Below are 25,733 nucleotides of genomic sequence, written 5' to 3'. Positions count from 1 at the left end.
CACAATATACATAAATAATCATGAAATAATTTTTTAACAGACATAAAATGTAATCAGAATAAACAACTTTTACAGCAAGGATCACTATATTTTATTTGATTCAATCTTGACAGTGTGCTCTCCTCATTGTGACGTCCACTGCTTACATTCACTGTTTGGCTCATAATTTGAATTTCATATTCGTTGCTGTCCAGTTTCTCACTTCTCTGGCTCTTTGTAAACTGTGAAAGAACAAGAGAGATAGTGGTTGTCAGCTTTTGTTAGATTGGAGTCCAAGTGTGATGGCAATCATTGTTTTGTTGTAAAGTGTTTAGCAGAACCATCAAGACTCATCCTGTCCTAAAATAACCAAAGTTCCTCCTGTTCCTTCATCTGTCCTCCTCTACCCGCTCAGACGGTTGCCCAGTGTTCTTACCTCGGACATCAAGTGTGCACTCCACTTCATCCTTGCCCAGTTCATTGACAGCCATGCAAGAGTATTTCCCTCCATCGAAGGTGCTGGGCTTTCGAATGTTGAGGGTCAGAACTCCTTGATTGTTCTGCATCAAGTACTTGGGATCCTCCCCAATAATCATCTTGTTCTTCATCCAGACAATCTTAGGCTAAGATTTGAACAAGCTGAGTTAAGAAAGCTAAAGCTAAAACTTCTTGGCTAATTAGTGGACTCAATTTTTAACATGTGCTTTTACCTTAGGAAAGCCTTTGACAGCACAGCTGATAGCAGTGCTGTAACCAGCCACAACACTTCTATCCATCAGCGGCTGAGTAAACTTGGGAGAGCAGCACATGTCTTTCTCCTTGTAGGGCTTTGATTTGAGTTCCAAGCCTTCAGAAGAGGGTGGGAAGTAAATCAGGGAAAAAAGGTTGCAAAAATCAGAAATGAACTGTATGAACATAAACATGCAGCTCACATGTTTAAAAAGAACAACAAAAATACAACTTTGCCACTAAAAATATAAAGTACTTCTTTGAATTATATGCAGCATGAGTATATGAAATCAAAAGTTTACTTATTTATTAAATAGAAAATCATTAAGGATAATATGGTTGGTATAAACTGAATATACACCAATGAACTAAAGACCAAACACCACTGGAATAAATGGCTTACACTGTACTTATAACTTGGCTAACTCAGATGTATTTAGATGACTTAAAATCAGCATTTTAGGCCTAAATATGTGTTCAACTGCATGTAAATATTGGAAACACTGTCATACCTGTTTTGCCAATCACAGCCGTGTTCTTGCTCATGCGCGGCTCCTCGCTCAGGCCACAGAGATTTTCGCTGTAGATGCGGAACATGTATTCGTTGCCCATGACCAGATCCGAAACTGTGCAGTTTGTTCGTCTATTGTGCTCATAAACAGTGAACCATTCCTAGAAAGAGAAAAGAAGTGATAATATTATATTAAACCACAAAATCCCCCACAAATCTAGCATGGAGAACAAACCAAGTGTTGCTAAAGGTAAAAGAAGCAGCATTTTGTAGCTAATGTTAGCAAACCCAAGATTCAGATTTGGCTCCTTCTCTGATGCAAAGACGACAAGAGTAAGCAGGATTGGCCAGAACAAATCAGTGAATCAGATAAATAGCATGTTATTCTGTAATTCTCCATAAAGCATAAATAAATATGCTTTTGTGCGAATGCAGCCAAAGCACACACTTCATCCTGTCAGCTGTGATCTCTCTGCTTTGAATGCATGAAGCAGGTTGGTCAAACAGACTCGCAAGACCTGCAGCTCTTCATAAATCCACTAAGCTATAAACTGTTTATATAAACAGATGTCTGCATAATCTGTAGGCAGGGGCCAAGATTTCTGGTTTGCTTGTATATCACGTTCTGTTGACCAATCACGCTTGAGCAGGCTTTGGCAGCATGCCGATAAAACGGTCTATGTGGAGAACAAAAGAAAGGCCGCATTTGTTAAAAGGTTTTATTTTAACTTGGAGTTAGGAATAATCCTTGATTGCAAAAGTTAAAAATTAAGTTAAACAGTATATAACAAATAGCTTAAATAAGCAGAATGATATGTAGCACAATAAAATAGAATAGACCATGCCAAAAGAAACTAATCTGAAACCACAACAAAGTTAAATAAAAACGTGAATAAAGTAAGAAAGCAGTGTCCCTGCAGGTAAAGTGAGTCATGAGCGATGATTCAGAGAGATAACGTCCTGCGTAGTATACAGGTCCTCGCTGGACATCTTGGCAGGTGACTGTGGCGCTGACGAAGACTGAAAACACCCCCATTTCCCTTTCTCACCTTGGTCTTCATGTCTGCCTTCTGGATAGTGTATCCAGAAATATCACAGTTGCCATCATCCTTGGGGGGGTCCCACTCAAGTGCTGCATTGAAGCCCCAGACGTCAGTCGCCTTCACATTCAAAGGTGGCCCAGGCTTGTCTGTTTGGGGTTAAACTTTTATTAGTGTAAGCTTCTAAACTCTGATGAATATTGCATCATCTCGTGTGCCGTTGGGCTAAGTCGTCTAGAGTCCTGGGAGTCATACCAACAATCCTGATGTTAATGCTGGCCCTGTCCTCCATGTTCTCAATCTTCAGAACCAGCTCATATGTTCCAGAGTGCTCTCTCTCTGCTGAGCGAATGAACAGAATGCTGTCCACGTTTGAGTTACGCACGTTGACCATCTTCTCGTCAAGCGGTTTGCCATCCTTGAACCAGTTTGCGACGGGGCGTGGCTTGCCCTGTGGTGCAAAAACATAATCAAGTTTTATGACTTAAAAAATGTAGCTTCAGGTTGTTTTTTTTTCTTCATACTTTCAATACTCAAATTATTAAAACGATGCACAAAACAAAAAAACAAACAAACTAAAAAACTAGGTTTTGTTTTCTAAAGTAAGCTCCTAATTTATTATTCTAATGCTTTTTAGAACATAAGAAAAAAACTAAATTTGGTTCTCACTAAGATATCACTGTTACTGATTGTTATACTGATTAGTGCACAGAAACTCATCCTTTCTAACCTGGAAGGGGATAGTCAGGTTGATCTTCTCTCCCACTTTCCTGATGTACTTTGTTCTCAGGTCACGAGGAAGGCGGATCTTTGGATGTTCTGAAGAAGAAACAGACATCCTGTTTAAACTTCTTATCATAACATGAGTATGAGTATGAGTCTCTGTGGTCAACACAAAGAAAAACTATGCTACACCCAAATGTGCTATTTACATTTATACTTGCTCACTTTATTTGGCTGTGAATCTGACTCACTCACCGACGATCTCACGGATGGTGACGGGCTGTGACATTATAGCAGGAGGACTGCGCCCGGCAATGTTTACTGCCACCACCCTAAAGTTGATCTTCTCTCCCACCGGGAGGCCGCGCACCACAAATCCCTGTCTCTCGCACAGCTCCTGGTTTGCCACCACCCACTCAGTGTCTACGTTAAAAGAAAACTTCATGTATTAAATTAAACTAAGTGTGATCTGTGTCTCTTTCTTTTTTTCATTCATTCAGCTGTTTTCATTTATTACACGTAAATATACGGCATTATCACCTCCTTCCTTGCAGTATTCAATAACGTAGCCGTCGAGGCCCCCAGCTCCAATCTTCTCTGGGGCGAGCCACTTCAAGCTGCAAGTGCTGTCTGTCACATCGTGGACTGTCAGACGCGTTGGCTCGCTTGTTGGGGCTGAGGATGACAGGAAAGGAGACTCAAGAGAATCAGTGACTGGCTTCACTGAGCAAAGGAGGGACAGGGAGTTGCTGAGAAAGAGCACGTAAGGACGACTGTGAAACGTACCAATAGGCATGAACGGTTTGGAGCTGAGACTTGGCTGAGACATGCCAATGCTGTTGACAGCGAACACCCTCATCTCATACAGAACACCTTCAATCATCCTCTTAGCCTCGTATGTGGTTGATTCGTACACGTCAAAGTTGAGCTTTGTCCATCTGGAAGAGCCTTTCTTCTTCCTCTCCATGAGATAACCTGGTGGAGTAATAATGCAGTTACATGAACAGGTTGAATAATAATTTTGTTTTCCTTAAACAAATTAATATAATGCATGTTCCACCTTTAACTGGTGCACCGCCATCAAATTTAGGAGGGTCCCAAATAATGGAGGCGCAGTCCTCTCCCACTCCTGTGCACTTGATATTCTCAGGGGGGTCGGGCACATCTGATAAAAAGATTGCAGTTTATTTAAATACAACAGAGAAGATAGGTCAAACTGGTATTTGCAAAAAAACATCCCCTTTCTGCTGCCCACTATGAGGGGAAACCAGCTGATGTTATCCTGTAAAACCTTCACTTACCCACAATCTTCAGAAACAGCACAGCCTTGTCCTCTCCGGCAGGGTTGGCGACAGTGATGGAGTAGTTGCCCTCATCGTCTCTCTCCGCCCCCTCTATGACAAAGCAGCTGAGGTCTTTCCTGGACTCCACCCTTACACGTCCTTCAGTGTCTGTGATTGGCTAACACACGATATTAAAGCAGTTAAAACATGCCTAACAATTAGGGTTTACTTGTAACTTAAAGTTGGGCTAATAGAGATTAGAGTAGGGGTATCAAACATAAGGCTTCGGGGCCAGAATAAACCCACTCACATATCTAAACCAGCTGAAGGCAGAATCTTCTGACTGTTCATTGTTTTTTGCACGAGGAAATATTGTGTTGCAAGTCTTTAAGAGTGGATCACATCATGGGAAGGGGCTGTCTGTGAACTGTTAATTTTATCCAAGCCAGAGGTCTGAATCATCCTCTGTTTTACAGCCAAAGACATTACTCAGGGCCTGCAGTACCACACTGAAGTGAGGCGGTTAAGCCAAAGAGCTGTGCCAGTGCTTTTCATAAAGTTACAGCAGTAGTGTTTCTTTGTAATAAGACAGAAGACAGAGCAGGAAAAAACTGAGGCATGGCGCATTTATGAAGCTGCACTTCTTTTTCTGAAGACATCTCAGACTTTTCATCATCTTTTTTGTGGATGGATAGTTCATAAAGTGTGACCATTACAAGAATGTATTGTTTATACTGCAGGGAGATTTATCTTTTTTATTCACTTTTTACTGTCCACTTGTTCTGCCACTTCAGTCTGCTAGTGATGAAATGGTGGCACATGAACTAAAACGAGTGTTAGCTGGTGGCACTTGTGCAAACCAGAAGGGCATGAATGGACCACTTGGACTGAACTTAGGTTGAGTGTAAAATAAGAAGAAGGGAGCTGTCTTAGTATGACACTGATGGCACCTAAGGTCTGCTCATAACTCCACATGTTATCATTAAATTATATTCTAAAAAGTTTTCATTTCCACACATGTCCTATTATTTAAGTTGTCAAGTTATGCAATTAGTTATTAGGAGCAGAACCACGCCTTCTTCAAGCTGTTCGTCTCGTTTACGTGCCCCACCCTCTCTCACCTTTTCAATTCTTTAACTTCTTCACTTCTATTTAGTACATGGGGACTTGCAAGGCCCAGGAGCCGCTGTCAGTCCCTTTTGAGGCTTTCCCAAAACCACAGCTCAATTCATGTCCAAGCCATTCACCTTTACCTACCTAAATGCTGACAAACTGAAAATGAGGCCCAGCTAGTGAACTAAGAATATTTCCTTTACAATTTTATCTCATTTTTAAGTTTGCTAAATCTATATGTCCATATATCTAGTTTAGTTTTAGTTAACTGCAGCTATTTTTTGGAGCCCTTACATTATCTCCTTTGGACCAGACAACAGTTGGAGCTGGCTCGCCAGTGATCTCCACATCCAGACGAAGCTTGTTCCCAGCTACCACGATGATAGTGTTTTGGGAGACCATGTTTCCAGTGGTGTCCAGGTGGATTTTTGGAGGTTCTGGTTAAAATACAGCATTCAAAGAGAGTCATCAATCAAGTAGGCTGTCTTGGGTTTGAACTATAAACAGGATGTTTAATTAAGATGTAAATTACAGGTACCTACCTTGCCTAGGCACATAGTCGATCTTAATTTCTGTTATGAAAGAGAAAAGAGGTGACAGTATTATCCAGGCTGCTGGTGACTAATTTTTCCACAGCAGGACCTTTGTAATTGTTCGGTCTTTCTCACCCAAGAAGTTCAGTTTGGCAGAAAGTGACAGGGCATATCCATCAGGTACAAATGTGTAGTCTCCAGCATCCTCTGGCTTCACATTATCAATGACCAGTCGGTGAAACCTGAGACAAGCAGTGCAAAAGATATCATGTAGTTTTATGGAAACATCTGTGTCAATAAAACCCCCCAACTTTGTTCACATGAAGGCAAAACCGTTTGGTATCGTCTTTTCACCTTCCAATGTGGGTCATTTTGATGCGCTCGCTTGGCAAGACCTCCACGCCATCTTTGTACCACTTTCCTGTGACCTTGTCGTCAGACACTTCACACTTGAACATAGCCTGATCTGTTGCCCTGACTGTCAGATCAGCGATGTCCTGCAACACCTCCAGTTCCTTTTCTGAGGAAGGCCACAAAAGCATAGATCAGGCAGGAGACAGACTGTGTAGGTGTAGCAGGAGAGGAAATAAGGACACCCACTGATCCACTCATCTTGACACCCACTGCCATGAGTTGTTACTTTGTTTTTAAAGAGAGGTGCTGAGCCCTTGGGCCAGCAGTCTTCTGCAGTGAACGTTTAAATGAGAGAAACCCTTGGCTACTGTATATATATTACCTTTTGATACACATGTGTGAATGCTCTAAAAATATTATCATTATTAGCTTGGCTTTTCTAAAAGTTTATGTTTTACTCTCACTCAAAACTAAAATAAAGACGTGAGATTATTATGATTTCATGTGGTACCTTCCACCTCCAGTTCTCCTTTGGTATGACCCCCATTTGTCCAAGCGTGGTACATTCCGATGTCATCCAGTGTAGCTTCCTGAATGATAAGTGTGTGCTTCTTTCCATCCTTCTTAAAGCGATATTTTGAATCTTTGTCTTTGTGAATCTCTTGGTCTTCAAAAAACCTGGAAATTAATATAAAACAGATATTTTTTAAAAGTTGTCACTAAAACTCTCTAAAAACAAACTGTAAGGTGAAACCAGCTCTAACTTTACAAGTCACACTGCAAAATGACTTTGGAAATGTATGATTTTAGATTAATCAAGATTTTACAAGATAATATAAATCTAGCTGTGTATACCACGTTTTTAAAAATATAATTAATTTCATTCTTTTGCTCTTTGTGCTTTTTATTAGGTTTTTCAAAATGCACCTTTAAATAAGAAGACACAATATTAAATTTAGCGACGCTGTATCAAAATTATCTCAAAAATAAAAACTCCAGTGAAACAAACTGAAATAAACTTCAGAATTTGAGCTTGAAATGCTTTTGTTGACTGACGATGTTCAAAGCCATCTAACTTCCATATCAAAATCTACACATTTGGTTGAATTTGTGACAAAATCTCCTGAATCAAGCAGATCAAATAGCCTCCACACATTTTGACCAGAACCAAGATTTCCTACAATATAGTTTCATCTGATATGAAGATGAGAAGGTCACGTTTCTCTTAAGGTTCCAGCGCAGCATTTTAGGTTGAAGTCTGAACTTTGACCGAGTCATTACAACACTTCCTGCTGTTCTTAGAATCATTGTCCTGCTGCATGACCAAATTTGGGCTAAGTCACCTCACATTTGACTTAGGAATACTTTAATATACAGATGAGTTCATGGTCAGCCAGATCATTAACCCTCCACTACCGTGCTTGAGAGTTGGTTTGAGGTGTTTGTGCTGATATGCTGTGTTTAGTTTTTGCCACACACGGCCCCGTGTATTATAGCAAAACATCTACAATTTGGCCTTTGTACAGTGTACATTGTTCCAGAAGTCTTGTAGCTGATTCAGATGCAACTTTTTACACCTAAGCTGTGCTGCCATGTTGTTTTTAGAGGCTTTCCCCTGGCAACCCTTCCAAACAAGCCACACTTGTTCAATCTTACTCTAATCTTATTCTCATTAATCTTATCATTTTAGGTGCTAAAAGAGGCCTGTAGATTCATCTTTTGCAGGTTTGAGTATTGCATGGACTAACTTTGGGGCGACTTTGCTGAGACATTTGCTCCTGGGAAGATTGTGACATTGTGTTAATGTACATCTGAATGCTTCAGATCACCAAACTGCCAAATCTTTTCTTTTATAGCGCTCACACTTGCTGATTGATGACTAATTGATAACTAATCAAGTGTATTGTCCTCTTATGCACGCGGTAATGGTGTTCTTACGTTTTTTGGAGAACTTTATGGAGTCCTGTGAAAACTATTGTTTTCTACATGTGACTTTAAATCAGGGGTGGGCAATTCCAGGCCCCGAGGGCCGGTGTCCTGCAGGTTTTAGATCTCACCTTGGGTCAACACACCTGAATCACATGATTAGTTCATTACCAGGCCTCTGGAGAACTGCAGGAGCTAGTTTAGCCATTTAAATCAGCTGTGTTGGTTCAAGGACACATCTAAAACCGGCAGGGACACCGGCCCTCGAGGCCTGGAGTTGCCCACCCCTGCTTTAAATGCTTTTGTAAAAAGAACAAGTTAAAAAACTTTCAGCATATGTACATAACCTGAATCTTTATTGCTGATAATGTGAATTTCACTCACCACATCACGTGGGCACCCTCTTCCGACACCTCTATCTCAAACTCCACTCTTTCTCCCACAACCACGTGATAGTCATCCATCAGCTTGGTGATAGTCACAGGGGGCTCTGAACACAACAGAGGAAGATTTTACAATTCATGAACCAAGCACTGAAACTTCACTTTTCATGCTTTGGGACAAGACGTGCTGCTTTACTGTATTCTCAGATCGCTACTGTTACCAAACAAGCAGAAGAGAAAGTGCACCTTTGACAAACACCTCTGTGAAACACTTGTCTTCCCCAACCACGCACTCATATGCAGCATCGTCTGCCAGGGTTGCCTTATTTATGGTGAGTGTTCTGACATTGCCGCTCGCCTCCATGATATACCTTAAAAAGACAGTGTTTTTTCATCAAAAAGAAAGCACCTCTGAAAGTATTTCCACTACTGTATAGTATCAGATCCTTCCGTTTTAAAATGTGGATTTGAATCAATCTTATGACAGTTGCAGTGGTACATATTTTGTCTAGCAAAGCCAACACATATATTACAGTTTTCTGCCAGGATACAGTATTTTTCCCACATTGGGACATTTAAGGAAACAGAGATCTTTGTCCTGCTTGAGTTTCTGGATTTGGGGCATATGATGTCTTGGCAGTATGACTTGCTTTAACCCACTGGGAGGCCTCTTATGACTGCCTAAAAATAAAACATGTTGATGGCAGCATCGTTTCTGACTGTGTCGCACAGATAATTTTAGCTTGATATTTTTAAGCACTGCCCACCAAGTCAATCTAAGCTTGATGATCTGATGATATGACACACTACTGTTTAATTAAGCCGTACCCTGTACAAAGCACACAAAAAGATGCGTGTGGATAACTGGTGTGTGTGTGTGTGTGTTTATGCTTTTAATCATACTTGGCTGAGGGTTTGATCTCCTGACCATTCTTCAGCCATTTGACCTGAACATTGGGATCCACCACTTCACACCTCAGGGTAATTTTCTTGCCCTTTTCCACTGAGTAGCAAGATTCAAGCTTCTTCAGGAAAGCTGTAGTTGAAAACACACAGAGAAAAACCTTAAATTAACTCATTAACTCACGTATGTCATACCCGCTCAGCCTCATAGTGCCCATCCTCTTGCCTTCTTCTTTCTATCCTTTTCCTCTCAATCATATTTGCAATACTCCTCCACTTCTTCCCCTCCCTTCCGTTAATTGGCCCGACTTACCCTCGCTATGTATAACAGGCTCGGCCTTCATTTTTTTCAGACGCTTCAGCATGCCCCTCAGGTCAGTGATGCCATACTCAAAGGCGATTTTCTCATACTCGCTTGGGTGGGCATTCTTAAGCAGTTCCCACACATCTATCTCTGGTTCTACTTTTTCAGGTTTCTTCTTCTTCCTGGCAGAGAAATAAAAGGGGGTTTCTTAACAGGTAGGGCAGAAGAAGCACAAAATACAATGAGGAAATCATACTGTCTCCTCGATAAACAAAACAATGTCAAGATTCTCACTTAGCAGCTTTGAGCAGAGCGCTGAAATCCAGATCTCCCTCATCCTCTCCAGCGTCACTGCATGTACAGAATCAGACTAACTGTAACACACATAATGCATTTTGCCATGGCACAACATTAAGTGTACTATACTGTCAAACCAATGTGCTGTGAGACATGTTCACACATATATACACAGAAAAAAACATTTTAAAAAGTCTATGCATGCATTTTCCACAAGATGAAACACAAACCCCAGAGCACTTACGCTCTCTTGAAGGCAGACAAAATATCTGCCTGCTCATCCTGATGTGCAGCTGTAATAAGAGAAGTTGCAGAGAACGCACATTATTCCTGGATCAGATCAAAACATCAGTATGTATAGAATCCGTGGCAGCCTTAGCAGGCGCGAGTCTGTTTTCACTCACCCTCAACAGAGATCTCAAAGGTGGAGCTGTCACATTTGTCTTTTGAAGTCACTTCACACCTGTAACCACCAGCGTCTCCAGGGACCACTTTGATGACCTTCATTTCATAAGTATAGATCTTAGGGAGAAAATATTCATTAGTTCTTAGCTATTTCTGAAGGAAGAGGATCGGCCAACACGGTACAAAAAAAATATCTATGTCTCTCTTTGACACACACTTTAGTATTTCTGTCGTAAGTTTCTTTGAACTGCAAATGTTTTCCAGCCTTGCTGCCAAGGTCCAGCCACTTGCCCTTCAACCATTTCATGGTGGGTTTTCTTGTCAGGTTGGTGGAGTCGACCTTGGCTATGAAAGTGACATCCGTTCCTGCCATTCACAAGCAACAGTTAATTCACATGACATTATATACTCAGATTGCATATTACGGATTACTGGAGACAGCAATAACACAAGCATTCATTTGTGTATCTAACCTGCGACAGCGACTACATTATCCGGCGGTTTCTCCACAAAGAGCCCAGTGAGCTCAGTAGACTGAGGCTCTGAAAAGAAGGAGTAAAAAAGATTTGTTAAATCAGTAAATCATTAAAATCTGGAGCCCATTTTTATAGATTCATTTAAGACATGTGCTGCAAAATAACATACAACAAAAAATAATGTTCAAAATGCCAAAATGCAAGAGACACGGTGAATGGTTTGGATATATCTTTGCTTATACGGAGGATCTAAAGTACATATAAAACACATACAGTATAAGTCACATTGTTTCTGAACAATGATACTTCCATGCACGATGGGGGCACTCTTTGGACACTTGCTTGCTGATAGAGCAAGCTCAGTAACAGCAGATGAAGTGTCCTGCTTGTTCAGGCAAGCAAAACGTACAGAAATACACAATCACTATATAAAAATCTGAAACTATTAACAAATGCACCTGGTGTCCTTTATGCATCAGCTTTTTTCTACCATCATCCAAGATTTGGCATTCAAGGTGCTACTCTATAAACAATGCACACTTGTAATTGGCATTAGGTTCTTTTGTTGCGTCCTACTCTACAGTGCAGCTCTCTGCTTTGTTTTCTGACAGGGAAAATAAATGTGCCTAATAAATTCAGTTTACTAAACAATCACAGCCAAGACTTGGCTTGGAAGCCATGAGAAGCTACTCAGGAATACAATCTCCTCTTTGAGCATGACCAACACATAGCTGGCACACATCTGAATTTCATCACGTTTTCACGCATTGCATTGTCACAGTCCTGCACTGTGCTTTCACATCGTCCTCATTCTCCCTCCAGTGCAGGGTCTGCTACAAAAAACAATTATCCCACTTTCACATTTGAAAGTATAACACTTCTAAGTTATACTGTACCATAAGTCTGTATAAACTCAAGGTAAGTAAACAACAGTTACACAATGATTATTTTAGAGTCATTGCATCGAAACAACACACAGTAAAATGCAACGATTCTCTCATAATGATAAGATCATGATCTCAGTAGTCATGATCTGAGCTTCAAATAATCAGTTTAATCATCAAACATCGAATCTAATATTTGAAATTATCTTGATTACTTCTGCTGGACTGATTTCCAAGGCTGCAATCAAATCAGATACTTTACCCCACACAGAGCAACAACAGAACACCCCATGCTGCCTGAATAACAACACCCCCCCCCCCCCCCCACAAATATTACACAAAAATCCCAAGCCAGCACTGAGTTTAATTCACATTCAAACTGCTTAGTATTTACAAAAAAAAAAAAAAAAAAAAAAAAGCTCAAGTGTTTATGGGAAAAAAGGTAGATCAGAATCCAGGTGTGGGTTACCAAATAAATCATTGAGGTGTGATTTAGATTTAACTTAAAAATCTATTTTTATATCCTGTTCTTATAAGTTATAAATCTAATACGTAGTATAAACTTAGTATAAATTTTGTTGCAATAAATTCAGCCAAGGGAATGTTGGATTCCAATACTTTTTTTTTAATTGGCAGTAACTTTTTTGCAGACATCCATTACTAGTATGAGAGCCCCGAAACAAACTGCAGTTGGCCAAGTGATGATAATCCCCCCACACATTATACCCCTGTGAGCATGGCTTTAAACAGCCTTGGTATGATAAGCACTTCCCACACAGAAATTGACTCTTAAGAGATACATTAAAGGCAAACTCAACTCAGAGGAGTGGAATAAACTTTCTGTAGCCAGGACAGGGGATCAAAGAAACGGCAGACCTGAAAATATTTTAAAAATCTATAAATCTATATTTAAAATGTGGACTGTATACAAAAGATATTTGACCCCCCTGATGATTCTTTGAAATTAAATTTAAATGCCCTGAGTAATTACTGCATGACTAAATCAGTGCACAAACTCAGCCATATGCCACAGTGTTGAGTCAATGATGTTGTTCAGCCTGATATATTAATAACATTGATCTTTGAAAAAAAAAAAAGACTTCTCAGATCTGACTTAATGAGGATGAAAAATATATTTTTTAGTGACATTATGTTGAATTATTAAGATAAATTAGTCTAGAATTTGATATAGACATCATAGCTTCTACATTAGGCAGATTTTGGTACATTTCTTCAGATTCCCTCTGTTTCTATCTTCATCCTGGCTGCGTTTGTCTGTATTGCTAACCAGAATGGTGTGGCTTGGTGGATTCGTGGTGGACGATGGTGATGATGAGAAACTGTACTCCCAGTGTTGGGGTGAAATATGGCCGACAGCTTAAGATCAGTGGTTCTTATGTTTCCCTTTGAAGGTTTTGCACATGTTCAAGGTTTTTTTGTCTTTGTTTCATGCTCCAGTTTTTCCCACTCACACTCTACCACTAAGCTTACCCTTTCTTCTCTTATATATGTGCCATGCTGAGCTGTGTCTGGATCATCTGCAGTACAATGTACCTTTCCTCCCTCTAGGCAAATGTTGTCACAGCAGGAGTAGCTTGCTGAGTTCCACATTCAGCGATGGGCATTCATGACATCAGAGGAGATGCACACTTATGAATGGTAGGAAAGGAAAAAGCTGTGGTCATACATCCACCCCTGGCCACATTTGACAGGAAATTTATAGAGGTGCCCAATTTATTATTCATGACCTCATATTGACTCTCTAGCCCACTTTTTGCTTGGCAGGCCACTACTTTCTGGTATGATTCAGCACAGCAACCAGCCTTCCCTACATGGCTGCCTTGTTGTGAGGACACAAAACAGTCTTGACACGTTTGATAGAGTCTGTGACTTCTCATCTTTCCTTTGCATACCTCCACGTCCATCATCTGTGTATTTCCAACAGTCCAAAAAAGAAACACTTTGGCAATCGTCCTGGTAATACTGGCATCGCTCCCAAGGTCCAGTCTGCCAGTCTTAACTCCAAACATATTCCTAACATATGACAACATACACCGCAGGAAAGAGTTTACATTTCTCAGTTGCCACTAATGCTGCACCTTACCTCATACTAAGAACACATAGATGTTCAAATTGGAAAAGGAAAACCCTTATAAGTGCTGTGTTTCCCTGTTAAGCACAGCAAGTCTTGGACATTTTGCACACGTCTGAAAAAGTACACCAAGAAATTAGCACCCTTCAGCTCCCTGGGGCCTTCACCCTTCCAGAACCATTCCATGCAATCTCCATCTAGTTCATAGGTGTCAAACTCTGGCCCAAATTTGGCCCGCAGCCTAATTACATTTGGCCCGCGAAGCCATACCAAATTACTATTAGAGCTGGCCTACTGGTATTATACAGCTAATATATATATCGTTTAGTATTAAGCTTTGCTTGTTCCATATTCAGTTTTTCAGCAAAACTTGTTTGAGTCCATAAGAAAAGATTCATTCTTAAATCTGGAGGAAGATTTTGTTTTTCAATAAATATTAGCGTTAGCCCGCGACTTTGTTCCAGTTTTGAATTTTGGCCCACTGTGTATTTGAGTTTGACACCCCTGATCTAGTTAGTCAAAATAGAGCAGACGTTCAACTGATCACTCTGGCGTCACTAAGGCAGATGGGGACAGCTTTGTATCAAGAGCTCTTAAATTTTTCTTGTAAAACCTGAGCTGCAGCGCTGTAGCAACACTTTTAGATTTAGCCTTTATGACACTTTAACGAAGTTTAGTTAGTCAAACATCTCAGATCCTTTGAGCTGACAAGACATGAGCCTATATGCAGATCACATGCTCTCTGGAGGAACTGCGTCTGATAATGTCTTGGATGACCTCACTACCTGACCTCTCCTTGCAGTTTCCTAATACAGCATGATGTTAAATTTGAGAAGCAACCATAAAAAGTGTCATAACATCAGATGACACTTGGCACGTTAACAGCAACAGCTGCTATTGTGCCCCAATGAGTGCCGCACACGAACCACAGCTGTGTTTCCACTCTCATTGTTTAAATTGCCTGAGGGACAGAAGCACAAGAGGGTTGGTATCATAGGTCACAGATGGAGAGACAATAATTTTCACATGGAGAAACAAATTCTAAATTGCTGAAAGAACATAAACAAAATAATTTGTCTGTGAGTTGTCTGGTAGCATCAGTGGATACCACCAGTAGGGGACAGAAATGGATGAATGACATAAGAACGCTGTCACACACTAGGATGCCTACAGTGTTTTCTCTTTCTGAAGCTGCTACTGAGATAGATACACAGACAAGCCATCTTTAAAAACACTGGGAGAAAACGTGAATAACATGATTATCTCTGTACACTCCCACCTATCAAGAGATTAGATATGTTAGGCACCAAATGATCTGACATATCAGGATGACATACTGCTGGCAGAGAAGAAAAGAGAAAATAAAAAGGAGCCAAGCTGACTGGGTTTCAACATATCCAATATGACAGCATTCTGGGATCCAGTCGTGGGTTGCCAAACAAAGTGTAACCAATGACTTCAGGAGAAGGACAACCTTCTAGCACCCAAGGTTCACTTACAGAGTGAAGGTTGGACCATGCAGTTAGACACAACGTGCCCTTTAAGGTGATGGATGATGCACAAATATTTGTGCCTGTCACTCCCATCTAGTGTGATGGGGTGAATTTAAACTTTTCCTAACCTTAACCAAATAGTTACCTAAAGATAAATATGTGGCATTTAGTGCCTAAACCTAATAAGTGAGTCAAAGTGAAAAGTGTGTGAAAAACAGAAAAAACCACGAGCAACCATCTGTTTGTCTGGGTTTCTCTCGGGAAGACAAGTTAGAATCCTGCACCATGGGAAATAGCTAAGCCCGTGGCGATAGTGTGACGCTCTGGGCAATGTTCTGATGAGAAAATGTGTCATTCGTGTACATGTTTGACTCGTATCACATATCCCGTCAATCGACATTGTTGCAGACAAAGTAGAACAAGTTATGGTAATGTTATTACCTGACAGAAGTGGCAAACCTTCAGGCAAACATTGCATACAGCAGAACGTTCAAATTTGTTCATGAATTAAACATTGGAGTTTTGAGTGTTAACTCCATAGTTCCTAGTTTGATTAAACATCTGTGGGATGAACCCAGAAAACAAGTCAAAACTATGAAGACCCTACCTCACACTTTACTACTATACCTGACAGGAGCAAGGTATTCAAGTGCCTTCAGGATCTCTGAAGGTAACTGAATCCGTCCTGCTAAGTCTATCCCATGACAGGTCGGAGGAAACTGTACAATATTAGGTTATTGTTTTAAAACTTATGGCTGATAAGCACTGAGAGAAGTAGAATCTCTTTTTATAATCCCCAAGAGGAGCTCTGTGGCATACCACAGAATTTTGGTCAAACAGCTTCATGCACATTTTATGAGCTCTGTAGTGAGTGATACTTTGTCTTGGCAGACAGCAGTCTCATCGCAGACCAAGAACCTTGTGTACAAACAACTTCAATCCAAAGAAGTTTTGTATGCAACCAACTGGTTTTAATAATATATGTTGTAAAACTGAAAAAATAAAAAGCACCACAAAACCTCCAACAATGCAGCTCCCTCTCTAGGCAGTGTTTTCTTTTAGGGGAATATTGTATTTTGATATAAATATTTTGGAGGAGCACATAATGGCTAATAGATATTAATTTGTAAATAATTGGACGTGAATAAAAACAAATATTATACTACAGTATATTTCTAACTTTCTTTAAAGATATAGCACATTTAAAGGCAGCTTGAAAGAAAGGCAGATGTGAAATGTCAAAATGAGGTCAGAGGTCAAATATGACATAATATTTGGATAATAACTATGCTGTAGAATTTTAAACAAACTTAAAGAAAAAAATACATTTTATGAAATTTTTTATCTTAATTGAACTTAAAGAAGAGGTTGGAGGTCAAAGTAAAGCATAGCTCTGTATGGCATAATTATGACTGATCTTCAGATCAAACTATTGATGTTAAAGGAGAGGTCAGAGGTGAAATCTTTACATGATATTTTGTCGACAATACTTTTAAGATTTGTACTTTCCAAGTTATAAGGCTTTTTGTCAATTTTCATCCAGAAATCATAAAGTTTATTTTGAAGGCCTTGGTGGATGTAAGAAAAACATTTGTTGACTGTTAACATGACCCAACTCTACAACCCTACATAGTTTTATCAGAATTGCGTTTACAGACAGAATGAGGCACATGCAAATGCTAGGAAAACAAATAACCTCCAAAAATTTAAAAAAAGCATTAAATCTGTCCAAACTGAAGTAATCAAATGATTTCATCTAATAAACTGGACCCAGGCTCACTAAACGATATATTATGTGACAGTTTGACTAGCACATAATACCGATATTTCACTGATATTAATCTTAACACTCAAACAGATGATTTAGAAAACTATAGTTTCAGCAAACACATCAACATAAAATGCTGCTCTTTTCTTACCATCTCCATCAGTTTCTGTATCTGCTGCAGACAAGGAAGCAAACAAAACTGAAAAAAGCAGCTATGAAGCAAAAATGCTTATTGTTGCACAAAAACCACTTATTGCTGCAACAGAGACCAAGCAACACAGCAACATGGCTGTAACACAAGCACCATGCACTGTCACATTTTTCATTAAAATTCGCTAACATCCAATCCACCTTGAATATGCAAATTCAAATATTTTCCTATTAACACATTCAGAGTTGCTAGGTAGATAAACACATTAACTATGGAATTTTTAAAAAAATAGAAACAGAAACATACTTTTAAATGATGTAAATAACAAAACTGTGCAGTTTTACTCGCTACATGTGTTTCACATGTTTAGCATATAAAGCTTAAGGTTAAAGTCGACCTATTGTGCTCATTACCAGCTTTATTTCAAACTCTTCTAGAGTAGCTCCACATGTTTCATGGTTCAAAACAACCCTCATTCATTTCAAACTAGGCCTTGGTGCAGCCACATTGGTCACCCTCTGTTTGAAGCAGCTCCTCCCTTTTTAACACCTTCCTCCCTTTAAGGAAACTTTCTAATGCTTAACTCATCCTTGCAAGAAGAAGATTTGAAAAGCAGGTGGGAGCTGGTGTGCTCACTACCAGAGCAGTGTATTTCCTTCCTATGACATCATACAGATCTAATAGCAGAGCAGTTTAGAGAGCTCTGCTTACATGTACATATGGTGACCTCGGTATTTGAAACCATGACCATGTACAGAGGCAAAAAGTAAAGCATAGTAGGTCCACTTTAATTTCACACATAACATATACTATAAGGTATATGTATATAAAGTGTATTAAAAAAAGAGTCAGGTAAGAAAAATTATCACAACATGTGAAATGAATAATCCTGTTATTCATGTCATAACAGCACAGCAGTCAGATATGTTACAGTCGGTAACGTATCGCTTAGTTCTGTGAAGAAAAATCTTTGTGAAAAAAAGAAGATTTAGCCCATTTCGAGAATACACAACAAAAAGTTGCGAGGATCACCTGAGACCAACCTACAAACTTGCAACCTGAAGGAATCATGCACATACTGTAATTTTCACACATTATGTCACATATGAACTCATATGTGAGGACATTAAATTGATACCACAGGCATATACATTAAAATATAACACTCAAGGTAAATTTAGTGCCTCCATGTCAGTTCATTCCCACGATTCTGCCTTACCTCCATCTTCAGCAGGTGCATCTAAGGAAAATGAAGGGACATTAACTTGGAGTTCCAATATACACTAGAAATAGTTACTACGTGCAGTGAAAAAGAATGTCTTTGTACATTAGACAGACACTGGGGCACCTACACATTACACCTACAGGGCATGGAAGCTCCTGGTGCGCAGTTTTTATGCTGATGTTCATGGCAGAGGAGATTTGGAGCTCGGGAGCTACTGAGAGCTATGGAAACTTTCATGCACAATCTCAGAACTCGGTGACCCTACTCGACCCGACTTTGCAATAATACTATTTACAGTTGATCATGGTTTATCCAGGAGGTAAGAAATGTCCTTCCTAGGTCCTTGATTTTATACTTCATTATATAATGTATGTGCTTTTGTGTCGTGACCCTGAATTACATAAAAGGAAGGAAAGGAATGGCTGGATGAATGGATATACTTTAGTCCTTATAGTGTATTATTCCCTGACACTAATAGACCACCACATCTTCTTCAGGATGTGGCAGAGGGAAAATGAATAATGGTTAAGTAACTAATAACAACAAATGTTGAGACCTGGAAAATGTTATATTTGGAAACGCTGCAAATGTAACAAAACCAAAAACTCACAAAAACTCATACAGTGCATGCCTGCAGTGAAATGCAAACCAAAGGTCACAGTGAGAACTCAGAGTCTACAGATGTGGAAAATGCATCCAGTTGCAGTCAGTCAATGAACTATGTTAAAATCCTCAAAGACAGCTTGTCCTGTCTGCTTCACACACACAGTTCATTTCTGTACAATCCAAAACTATTCATATTAACAAAGAAAAGAACAGTTGTTCTGAAAAGGAAAAGCAAAAGAAGGAGTAAAGACGATGATTATTTCTAATTAGAATGGTTATGAATATAAACAAACAAGCATGTTGCTTTGACATACACTGCATTCATGTGCAGATAACATGGTGTAATTTCCTTGATTTTACATAATCACAGTGTAATATTAAAGTGTCTGCTTGTAGTTAGCTCTGGTGATGAGATGTGATAGGCCAGCTAAAAAACGCAAACACACTAAATGGGAGTGGCACAACAATTTCATTATTCCATTCAGCAGTTTCCTGTTGTCTCATGATGTGATTGAATTTTAGGCCTGTCTTCTTGACTCAGTAATTGCTCAACTCATTATCTAGCAATAGCAAAACCATTTGTTCTGTATTCATCAGGTAATTAGTTTTACAGATTAGTTAAAATGCATTTTTCAACACTCAGTTCAACTCAAACCCACTCTGTGTCACTTATCAACAATGCACAAATCCTCAAAAGTCTCAAAAAAAGAAGCAAAGAAAGTCATTGTCCTTCTTCTTCTTCTTCATCGGCCTCCACTGGGGCTACAATTAGTGGATGTTTGTTGGACATAGAAAAATAAAAAATAAAACCATGACAGTCCCATAGGAAAACTAACATTAGAGACACATGGCCACACTAAAATATGGCTTGTGGAAACCAAAGCACTTCTGCCAGAGCTCTTTCTGTATGGCTACATAATTTGAAGACATTGGTTAAACAACAATTTCATAATGCATTTCATAAAATATTCTCAAACACTATAAGATAAAAATAGAGACCACACAGTCGCATGTAGGCATGCAGGAATAAAATGAAGATGCTCACTCGCTTGATAAAAAGTTTATGAATAAATAATATCAGTGGACACTGATTACACGCCATTATAAGCTGAAGCCTGCCTCTGTCTGATACATGCAGTTGACATGATATATGAGTGAAAAGTGAAAATGTGAGAGCTATAATCATGTCACCATGTGATAATGTAAGACACGCAAAAGGTCAGTTGTGGAGCAGTTTACTTACCCACCGCTGGTTTCTCTGAAAAACACAAAAAGGGGAAAAGGGTTAGAAAAATATATTCAGAAGTTATAGAAATGTACTGTGATCTGTTACATTTAAGAATCCTTTATCTGTTTTCAAAGGATCCTTCCTCTCAGGGAAAACGATATCTTTAGTAGACTTACTGTTTTGCATCTTTAATAACACCTAGTCTGACGATGGTTAAAGGTCCTGTTTGTCTGAGGGTAATGGCTTTCTACAAAATGATGACGTTTACCATGTATCTTATTTATTAGTGAAGCTACTAATCCCAGAATGTAAATTTTAAATATGGCATACGGTAAGAAGATACATTTTACATACAAAGTAGCCACTTTTTAAAAAGTAGCTTTAACAATCACATCCAATGTGATTGTTAAAGCCTAAATATGGTAAAAGCAACTTGTCAATGGAAATAGAGGCTTATAATACACCCGACTTCCACAGTGTCTTGCTGGGGGTCACTGGAGTAGCTGCTAAAGGCCAGGGATGGTATCTTATGACCTCCCTGAAGTCATACCATATTCTCTTAGCTACACAAAGTTTCCTTGAATAGCCACTCCAACTTGACCTGGTGTGGTTTACTGTCCACATGTTGTAAATTTCTGGATAAAACAGGTGTTGTGACAGAAAATATAATCATGATTTATTGTGTTTCTCTTTTTAAAAGATCTTAAATGTGTAGAATACAATACTAATACATGCCTGCATGCCTCATAACAATATTATATTTAATGCTACAACTGCATTATCTCATATGACATTGTTCTAACAAAAGGAAAAAATGAGACAGCTTGATAATTTTTTTTCAGTAGAAGAAGCTGGAAACAGATATAAATTGAAATAGTATTCAGAGAAAAACGAGCTTTTGGTTTTAATACTTCATATATCCTGTTTGAGGATTTAAGACCTGCATTGAGTGTAAATCTGCACCGGCATCTGCTATGTAAGTCCACATGGAGAGAGAATCTTGATCATCTTCAACAAGTCTGTGATAAAGCAGTGTAATGAACTTCTGAACAGCTGCTTCTCACAGTCAAAATAGTCCCCTCAGAGACTTTCGGTGGTTTCATGTGCAGTTCTGCTACTCATATAATTAGGAGGCTTTTGAAGATGCGCTGATAGATGTTAATATACAAGTATATTAAAAAAAGAACAAGACTTACATTATCCTTATGACAAACACAATTATTGACATTTTGGTGCACAATGTCTGTGGCGCAAACCTGACGCCACAGACATTGTGCACTTTGGAAAAGTGGTTGCAAAGCAAAACAAAAAATAAAAAACAAAGAAAAAAACTATAAAATTAACCCATAGTGATATATATTATAAAAAAGATTTTTTTTATAAATCTTTTTTTTTAAATAAATTTATAAATTTAAGAAAGACGCACACACAAACAATAACAACAATATATATTTTTGTGTGAAAATATAAAAACATTTCATTGGTATAAACATAATACAGAGATGTCATCAACCAATAATTCTGGCCGGGCAAAGACTGCTTTTAACTGGCAGAGGTGACAGGAAAGAGGCGCATTTTCACACATGCATAGAGATCAGAAAGTGACACTGTTTACTGGAACAATGTGTCAGTGAAGCCGACACATTGTTCTCAAGAGTGTGAAGTCACACTATTTAATGCATGTATGTCAAGAGGCAAGGGGTCGGTGTTATAAAAAATCATAACTCTTTGAATTGTTGACTTATATTCAAAGAGTTTGGCTTCTGTAAGAGTCAGACCTGTATTTATGATACTTAGGATACTTTTAAAACCCAATTTTGATGACCTAGAATGCTTTTTGTGAAAGTAATATTTGTGTAATAAGTTTCAACTCCATCTCTGTAGTCGCTGTTTGTGATTTCTAGGTGATTATACTACACTGGACACCTGGGGATAAGTAAAAACTAGGTTTAACTAGGTACTACACTTCATGCATTATTAAAAATTCCTAACAGCTTGTCATTACTTGTCAAACAGAAACACCAACTTTACACAGATGGTCAAAAAATGTAAAAAAATGGCAGGATTACTCCATTTAAACAAGTTGTCTGTCCACTCCTGTCAAAATCTTCTAACTTGAAGTGACAGCTTCAGAAAATTTGGCTGAAAGTCGCTTCTCTTTAGTACTGCCATCCATCTCTGCCTTCTAAGTTTATCTTTTGCGAATCAATACAAAAAATAAATCAATCTGAACAAGACTAACCAACTCTACAGCTCTGCATACTTTTATAGGTACAATTCAGCCACAGAGATAAGTTGCCAATGTATATAAAGCACCCTGATGCCAGAAAACCCCTTTTAAATTTTGATATGCTTGAACTACTTTGCATATGAACATATACTGTAATGTAGCTGACTGACAAAAACAGCTTTGTATAATTTTACACTGATACACTGACACAGAGTTTCAGAGAAGTCTCAGAGGATAAAAGTCATTTTTAATGACTGACATAAACTAGATATAAGTATGATTGTTTAGTGTCAAATGTCTGCAATACTAAAATAATGTAAAACCAACATATAACATGTTAAAACAATAACACGGGCTGCGCTAGCTGTACTATACTCACGGACATCTTACTTTGAAGGAATTGATTTCTGGGGCCTGGAAATTGAACAGCTAGCTGTGGAATGCCACTGTATTACTTTCAGAGGGAATTTTCCCGTCACTGCTGCTGCTATTTGAATTCAGTTTGGATCAATGCACTGCTTGGATTCCTCCATCAGCTGATGCAGAAGTCGTCCAAATGACTGTGGTGAATGGTTATGGATAATAAATGGATAACCCGGACGTTTCCCTGCACCAGGCAGTCAAACAAGTTCTCTGATGTCTTGCTTCAGCACTGCTGCCAGGAAAGATAAAAAAAAAAACCTTTCTTGCCTCATGCCACAATATCTGCATGTGCTTGCTAAATTTTGATGATTAAGCTGCTTATTGTGTTATATATGCAGTTAATGAAAGCTCTGCCACTCAGTGAGGAAGTGACAGTGGTTTCTAGTGGTGGTACTTTATTATATGGATTATGAAATCACAGATTTTGCCATCAAGAGTGACTTAAAGACAAATGTATTCATTCGCCAAGTGGACATTAATCATTTCATCATTTTAAGTTGAGGTTTTTGAACCCTTTTGAAGATAAACAGCGCAGAGGGATTGGAGAAACTTCACAGAGCAGTTTTGATTCAGCTTGTGCTCATCGTGTTTCATCAGGACACAGCGATGAAAGGAATTATGACCGTGGATCATACCATTGCTTCCAACCACTGACTAGAAAACTGTCACACACTTGACTGACTGCTCTGGAGCAGTGCCACATTAAAGAGGGCATCAGACCTGAAGACCAAGAAGGAACTCTTTAGGTGAAAATGACAGATTACATAATGATTTATCTCAGCCGGGACTCCAAAACTGTTAGGCAAAACCCGATACGTCAGGGTGTGTGAAACTCTATGAAAGTAGAAAAGGTCAGGGCTTACTGCAGAGTATTTTTAGCTGTTAGTTGAGGGTGTGATCTGAGTGCTGTTAAGTGAAGTAGCACAGAAAATCTTTGAACTAATGTGGAAATGTGAAAGGTAATTCAGTTTGTGGGTAAATAGTGGTGTTGCACGCTAGGTACAAAATGTCACCAAAATTCTTTTCAATAAGAGTATTAGTTGAGAAAGTATTTAAAAAATATATTTCGTCAAATATTTCCTAGAAGCACCAAGCACAGCTTAAAAACGAAAAAGTGCCAGGTTATCTGATCTTTGTATTTGAAGCTTTGCAGTTAAGTTTGGCTTGGAATGACAGAGCAGTGGGTGGTGCAGGCAGAGTATGCAAAGTGGAATCATATTCATAACACTTTGGCTCTATATGGTGAATAACAGCAGTGCCTGGTTAGGTTTCTGGGATAAAAATAAAAGGGCCATGATTAGATCTTTAAAAGGATTAGGGCAAGGACAGATGCTGGGAAACAGAATCAAATATTACACAGTAGAATTAAGAATAATGTGTGAACAACTCCAGCAAAGCCTATGACTTTCACTATCACAATGTGGTCAGCGGGAGACCCCTTGGGGGAAAGGGTTTGGGAGGCTCAACACCCGTCAGCACAATCTTGCCCTACAAAACTCGGCTATCCCAAGAGATCTATCAGGGCAACTGAGACTGTCTGCAACCTGAGCCTGCTATCAGCTTAGTCGGTTGATTTAAGGTGATACTGAATGGGTCAATGTGGAAGATAGTAGTGAAGGTCAACAGGCAATTATATATGAGAAGGCATGATGCAATCAAGGATGTCAAATCCCTATCCTATTGGGCATTACATAATCCAAAATGCAGATTATCATATATAATAGCAACAACAGTTTTTTACCCTGAATGCTGCATTGAAAACAAGTACTGTGTATATGTTCTATGAAGTGAGTCAGCTACAGTGACACAAGCTGACCTTCATATAGGACTCACGTAAAGCTCCAGCAGTATTTGCTTATGGAGCTGCTGCAGCTGGAAGCTTGCCAGTTCAGCCAACAAGAAAGCAATCTGTGCTCCGATGTCATAAAGATATTCAGTCTAGTGATGTAATAACAACTGGCTACGTCATTATTTACTCCGTCTCAAATCTTCTTTATGGACAGATAACAAGAAAGCAGACAGGTGAAATGGGAATATCCTTGACAAATGCGTAGTATCAATAGTGAATTATTTCATTTATCAATAAAAAATGATGGCTATTTTCCATCATATTTTGTATCAATCACTTTGTAATATTAATATCGGGTTCAAACTCATGGTCAGTCTCACCAGTAGCTATAACATTAATACCAAAGCCACTTTCACCTCATTTAAGTTTGGTCATCTGCTTGTATTTTCTGCCATAACAGCAGATATGCTGCACAAAATACTACAAAACCATCTTTCATAGTACTCTTGTTTGTTTTTCACAACCTATAGGATATGTGTAGTGTAAATAAATATGCATATATTATTTTTTTAAATAAAATTTCTCAGTTTTAGTGCACTATGTAATGATTATATATTTAACACTGAAAAAATGAAAACAAAATATAGGGAACAATTCACATTATCCATTAATTTCTACAACATTCGTGTGAATTTACTGTTATTTATATTTTTCAAGTCAACACACCTCAGTATAATGAAACTCTCTAAACTAATTACAATGAAGTATGATGTTACAAAAAGTATCTGCATACCTTCAGGGACTGGCTCAGGCATGGTTATTCCTGTGTCTTCTGTTTGCTGCTGGAAGACTGAGGGCTTGTGGGGCTTTTTTCCTTTTTATTTC

The 25,733-nt window shown here is 38.8% G+C and overlaps 1 protein-coding gene across 4 annotated transcripts; it reads right to left on the bottom strand.

Moving 5' to 3' along the window:
* Positions 1-67: 67 nt before the first annotated feature.
* Positions 68-25,712, bottom strand: LOC113028441 (myosin-binding protein C, fast-type-like). 4 transcript variants are annotated; one of them, XM_026178703.1, is made up of 30 exons: positions 25,642-25,712; positions 20,422-20,436; positions 18,567-18,587; positions 17,348-17,371; positions 10,957-11,025; positions 10,701-10,849; positions 10,483-10,600; positions 10,323-10,371; positions 10,076-10,132; positions 9,791-9,963; positions 9,478-9,610; positions 8,821-8,945; positions 8,576-8,681; positions 6,777-6,943; positions 6,266-6,431; positions 6,047-6,153; positions 5,921-5,950; positions 5,673-5,815; positions 4,284-4,443; positions 4,043-4,147; positions 3,769-3,957; positions 3,523-3,657; positions 3,238-3,405; positions 2,990-3,078; positions 2,515-2,710; positions 2,269-2,408; positions 1,221-1,380; positions 690-826; positions 416-602; positions 68-221 (listed from the first exon to the last, which is right to left on the bottom strand). In XM_026178703.1, exons 1-30 carry the CDS (start codon positions 25,661-25,663, stop codon positions 199-201), a joined length of 3,363 nt encoding a protein of 1,120 aa, XP_026034488.1. In that variant the 5' UTR covers positions 25,664-25,712; the 3' UTR covers positions 68-198. The 4 variants fall into 4 exon arrangements, with proteins under 4 accessions (XP_026034488.1, XP_026034489.1, XP_026034490.1 ...); XM_026178704.1 differs by having other exon boundaries at positions 17,348-17,368; XM_026178705.1 differs by lacking the exon at positions 17,348-17,371.
* Between the last annotated feature and the right edge of the window lie 21 nt (positions 25,713-25,733).

This window comes from Astatotilapia calliptera, chromosome 8 (assembly GCF_900246225.1).
Source record: "Astatotilapia calliptera chromosome 8, fAstCal1.2, whole genome shotgun sequence".
Classification (NCBI taxonomy): Eukaryota; Metazoa; Chordata; class Actinopteri; order Cichliformes; family Cichlidae; genus Astatotilapia; species Astatotilapia calliptera.
Note: the sequence above shows the minus strand (reverse complement) of the source record. Positions and strands in the feature narration are given on the sequence as shown.

Coding starts and splice junctions, on each gene's coding strand:
- LOC113028441 (XM_026178703.1), bottom strand. CDS start 25,663: ATGCCTGAGCCAGTCCCTGAAG. Junction 8,682..8,820: donor CACAGAGGTGTTTGTCAAAG/GTGCACTTTCTC, acceptor TGTTGTGTTCAG/AGCCCCCTGTGACTATCACC. Junction 827..1,220: donor GGCTGTGATTGGCAAAACAG/GTATGACAGTGT, acceptor CCTCTTCTGAAG/GCTTGGAACTCAAATCAAAG.